Genomic DNA, 5,393 nt, shown 5'->3' on the forward strand with positions numbered 1-5,393 from the left:
GGCGACTGACTCACGGCTCCGTGGCGCCCAGCAGCGTCTCTGAGAGAGATTCTCTTCAACATGTGGATGAGCCTGTGATCTGCTCCCAGCGGCTTCAGAGGAAAAACAGAGTTCAGGGTTTAAAGGAGAAAACAATCATTTCTTCACCTTAACTTCAAGTTTCTTTAATTACAACATGCCGGGTCTAAAGTAGATTGAACACGTCAAATACTTTGATCATTTTTAGACATTTTCTGCTGCTTAATCATTCTCATTATCTCAGTTCTTATTTAGCGCCACCATCAGGTCATAATTGACTTCTTATAAATCAATCAATCAATCACATGATATTTGTCTCACAGAAAGAGAAACTTCCTCTGTTCTTAACTCAACACGAGTCAAATAGAAACTTAGTGATCAGTGAATGAAGCTCAGTCCCATGTGAGGATCCTCTCCCAGGACACACACACATGCTGATGGAACTGAACACATCAACACAACAACACAACAACACAACCACAGGATGCACAACATGACAAGAACCAGTTTGTAACTTCATGATTAAAGTGTTTATGCATCATGTCTGATGGAGACTTTAAATAAAGAATCTCTGAGGTGTCTAGTATCAGAACCTTTGATTTATCTGAGGAGCTAATCCAGGTTTTATGTTTTATTATTTTTATATTTAGAGGTTCTATTGACACGTATAACCGGCTGTCGTCTGCATAGCAGAGTCCTGATGTTTCCTAATGGAAGCAAACATAAGGGGAATAATTGTTTTAAGACTTTTTACCTGCTTAACTAAGGTCACTCCCACCAGCCTCAGCTGTTCAGTGCTAATCAGCTAATGCTAAACTAACATGTTGAAAAACCATTAGGCTACTGCTAAACCTGTTAGCATTGTCCGTGTGTGACCCACAGACTGGAAAGAAAGATGGACGACATGACGACTTCCAGACCGAAGCCAAAGTGTCTCGTCATCGCGTTAGCTTCAAACATCGTCGAACAACAGGGTCACTTTTTCCTTATCACTTTACAAATTTGATTTACTTACAAAATTTGTTGTTTTTACAATAGGGAGATTTTAAAGCGTAACAGTTTGTATTTAACTTTATTATGACAATATCTTCTGTGTTTTAACATGAAATCATTTCCACCAGAATCCACGACTTGTTTGTCTTATTTTGGCACAAAGAGAATCTGCTTTGCTTCTTCACAATGTTTAAATGCATTTTATTTTCATACATGAATAAATCATTGATTGAATATGTAACAGATGAAATCCTCTAAAAAAAAAAATCAAGCCAGTTTCGATTTACAGTGGTCTGATTTATATGTAATGAAGGTTTGTTTTCATTTAAATTTCTAAAAATGCTTTTTCATGTTAAACAGATTATGTATGAGGAGAAAATGAGTAAATATAGTAGATGTAAATCTCAGTGATTCTTGGTTCTACTGGTTTGTTCAGTGGTTTATCAAAGGTTAGAACCAGCTCTTCTCCCCACAGACGAGCAGCTTGTGGAAATATTAAGATGAATCAAATCAAATCAAACAGTAAAAACGAGTTAATCACAGAGACGTCCCTCCAGCAGCAGCACCTTGTTTTCATGGAAGTGTTCAATTTAAATAAGCTCTGCTGCCTCGTCCTGATCCGAGAAAATAAACCAGCTCATGAATAATAGATGAGTGTGAAGAGGATTAATTCCAGCAGTAAAACCTGAAGCTAATGTGCTACACCGACACGAATGCTAATGACAGAAAGCTCATGTCAGCACACAGGAGGAAATCTGCATCTGTTTAATCAACATGTTTTCAATCTTTGTCAGAATGATCCTCATTCAACAACTTTAGCGTCTGTGGAAAAGTCCATATTTCATATTTTTATTGCAGAGCCACTGACTTCACTTCCTCACACAGACGTGGAGTTAATAACAACATCTTCGTTAAACGAGAGGAAACGTCTGGTTCAGGAAGCAGAGGATCATGGGTAATATCCAGCGCTCAGTTGTGTCTCACTTCAGTGGGACGACACAGACATCGAAACCTCTTCAGCACTCTGACACAGGGACCAACAGAGTTAACCGTGTGTGGCTGCAGGGGGCGCTGTTGCTCAGTAACTGTCACACAGTCTTGCTTTAAGTGCAGAGTTTTGAATCGTAGAGTAAATATAATCTGAGCCGCTTCCTGATCATTTGTTCAAATAGTAAAAGACATGTGAGATGTCGTCTCCGTGTCCCCGTCCACGAGCAGCGTGAAGACAAATAGAAGCAGGAAGTGGTTTCCAGTAGAAAACTGCTCAGTTTGTAGAAACAGTTGCAGTGAAGGAAAAATACAAAAATACAAGATATCTCAAAAAACATCTAACTTCAAAAATCAAATGTGTTTTTTAACACCACCAACATCAGTGTGATCGAATACATTTATTCTCCCGCATTAAAATGATGATCAGAATTTTAAATGTAAATACAAGTCTCACGAACACACACGTATACACACATACGCACACTCACTCTCTCTCACACACAAACACACACACACACACACACAACATATCTGTTTGTTTTGAAGTGTGGAGCAGATCTGATTATCCTGTAACTCTGTCAGGAGCTGTGTGTCTGTGTGTGTGTTCATGCGTGATGTGTCTGTGTGTGTGTGTTCATGCATGATGTGTGTGTGTGTCTGTGTGTGTGTGTCTGTGTCTTCAGGCGTTGACCAGTGAAGCCAGGAGGAAACTGCATCTGTCTAAACGCATCGACAAACACTGCGGTGAAGAACACACACACACACACACACACACACACACACACACACACACACACACACACACACACACACACACACACACTAACCCAGTGTATATTAAACAATCTTCCTGGTTTAATGAGGCTTTAAAAAGGAGAGTTTACACATTTTCATCATTCATATTTGTTTTTATATCAATTCAAAATCAGTGTATGTTTTTCATTCTTTGTCCGAATATGCTGTTTATTTTTAATTTGTTTAATTTTTCATCATAAAAGTTTTGAACTACTTTTATGAGTTGTATTTTAATGAATGTGCTAAAGGAATAAAGTAAACTTTTTATTTTCTATGCACAAAGCAAAGATCCACCAGACTCTCCTCTCTGAGGTGAGCTGGAACCTGGAGGCCGGAGCTGGAACCAGCCTGGACCTCCCAGGTTCATCCAAAAGGTCCCAGCACCAGACTCTCCTCTCTGAGGTGAGCTGGAACCTGGAGGCCGGAGCTGGAACCAGCCTGGACCTCCCAGGTTCATCCAGAAGGTCCCAGCACCAGACTCTCCTCTCTGAGGTGAGCTGGAACCTGGAGGCTGGAGCTGGAACCAACCTGGACCTCCCAGGTTCATTCAGAAGGTGCCAGCACCAGACTCTCCTCTCTGAGGTGAGCTGGAACCTGGAGGCCGGAGCTGGAACCAGCCTGGACCTCCCAGGTTCATCCAGAAGGTCCCAGCACCAGACTCTCCTCTCTGAGCTGAGCTGGAACCTGGAGGCCGGAGCTGGAACCAGCCTGGACCTCCCAGGTTCATCCAGAAGGTCCCAGCACCAGACTCTCCTCTCTGAGGTGAGCTGGAACCAGCCTGGACCTCCCAGGTTCATCCAGAAGGTCCCAGCACCAGACTCTCCTCTCTGAGGTGAGCTGGAACCTGGAGGCCGGAGCTGGAACCAGCCTGGACCTCCCAGGTTCATCCAAAAGGTCCCAGCACCAGACTCTCCTCTCTGAGGTGAGCTGGAACCTGGAGGCCGGAGCTGGAACCAGCCTGGACCTCCCAGGTTCATCCAGAAGGTCCCAGCACCAGACTCTCCTCTCTGAGGTGAGCTGGAACCTGGAGGCCGGAGCTGGAACCAGCCTGGACCTCCCAGGTTCATCCAGAAGGTCCCAGCCCCAGACTCTCCTCTCTGAGGTGAGCTGGAACCTGGAGGCTGGAGCTGGAACCAACCTGGACCTCCCAGGTTCATTCAGAAGGTGCCAGCACCAGACTCTCCTCTCTGAGGTGAGCTGGAACCTGGAGGCCGGAGCTGGAACCAGCCTGGACCTCCCAGGTTCATCCAGAAGGTCCCAGCACCAGACTCTCCTCTCTGAGCTGAGCTGGAACCTGGAGGCCGGAGCTGGAACCAGCCTGGACCTCCCAGGTTCATCCAGAAGGTCCCAGCACCAGACTCTCCTCTCTGAGGTGAGCTGGAACCAGCCTGGACCTCCCAGGTTCATCCAGAAGGTCCCAGCACCAGACTCTCCTCTCTGAGGTGAGCTGGAACCTGGAGGCCGGAGCTGGAACCAGCCTGGACCTCCCAGGTTCATCCAGAAGGTCCCAGCACCAGACTCTCCTCTCTGAGGTGAGCTGGAACCTGGAGGCCGGAGCTGGAACCAGCCTGGACCTCCCAGGTTCATCCAGAAGGTCCCAGCACCAGACTCTCCTCTCTGAGGTGAGCTGGAACCAGCCTGGACCTCCCAGGTTCATCCAGAAGGTCCCAGCACCAGACTCTCCTCTCTGAGGTGAGCTGGAACCAGCCTGGACCTCCCAGGTTCATCCAGAAGGTCCCAGCACCAGACTCTCCTCTCTGAGGTGAGCTGGAACCCGGAGGCCGGAGCTGGAACCAGCCTGGACCTCCCAGGTTCATCCAGAAGGTCCCAGCACCAGACTCTCCTCTCTGAGGTGAGCTGGAACCTGGAGGCCGGAGCTGGAACCAGCCTGGACCTCCCAGGTTCATCCAGAAGGTCCCAGCACCAGACTCTCCTCTCTGAGGTGAGCTGGAACCCGGAGGCCGGAGCTGGAAGCAGCCTGGACCTCCCAGGTTCATCCAGAAGGTCCCAGCACCAGACTCTCCTCTCTGAGGTGAGCTGGAACCAGCCTGGACCTCCCAGGTTCATCCAGAAGGTCCCAGCACCAGATTCTGCTCGTCGCACTGGAGAATGAACCTCCATCGTTATTTAGAGAGAAGCGTCCTGCAGGAGGCGATGTGAGTGGACGGAGTGAGGAGGAGGAGGAGGAGGAGGAGGAGGAGGAGGAGGAGGAGGAGGAGGAGGAGGAGGAGGAGGAGGAGGAGGAGGAGGAGGAGGAGGAGGAGGCTGGATGTCTGCAGTGACCACCTGACCTCTCAGCATGAGCGATGACCACAGATCTACGTCTTCAAAGAGTCCAACACTCCAGCTTCTGAGGAGTTAAAGTGTCTGAGCTGTAAAACAGGATCTGCTGCGGACCTGGGAATCACATCTGCTTTCCTGCAGCGACGGAAACTGTCACAGGACGTTTCCATCGGACTCCGGAGGAGAAGCAACACGATGAGGCTCCGAAGAGGAGGTGAGAGCAGGAAGTGGACCGGACAGAAAGACCACCACACGTCTCCTTCTGACATGAAGCTAAGATATCTCCGATATCTCATCTTCAGGTTTTTACTTCA

The 5,393-nt window shown here is 47.6% G+C and overlaps 1 protein-coding gene across 1 annotated transcript in view; it reads right to left on the reverse strand.

Annotated features, from left to right (window-relative positions):
* Positions 1-1,742: 1,742 nt before the first annotated feature.
* The window catches only part of june (JunE proto-oncogene, AP-1 transcription factor subunit), a 7,505-nt gene continuing 3,854 nt past the window's right edge, over positions 1,743-5,393 (reverse strand). Inside the window, exon 2 of the mRNA XM_061075046.1 lies at positions 1,743-1,787. Within this exon, the coding sequence (XP_060931029.1) occupies positions 1,743-1,787 (45 nt within the window). The remainder of the gene's footprint in view (positions 1,788-5,393) is intronic.

The sequence above is a fragment of the Limanda limanda genome, chromosome 1 (assembly GCF_963576545.1).
Source record: "Limanda limanda chromosome 1, fLimLim1.1, whole genome shotgun sequence".
NCBI lineage: Eukaryota > Metazoa > Chordata > Actinopteri > Pleuronectiformes > Pleuronectidae > Limanda > Limanda limanda.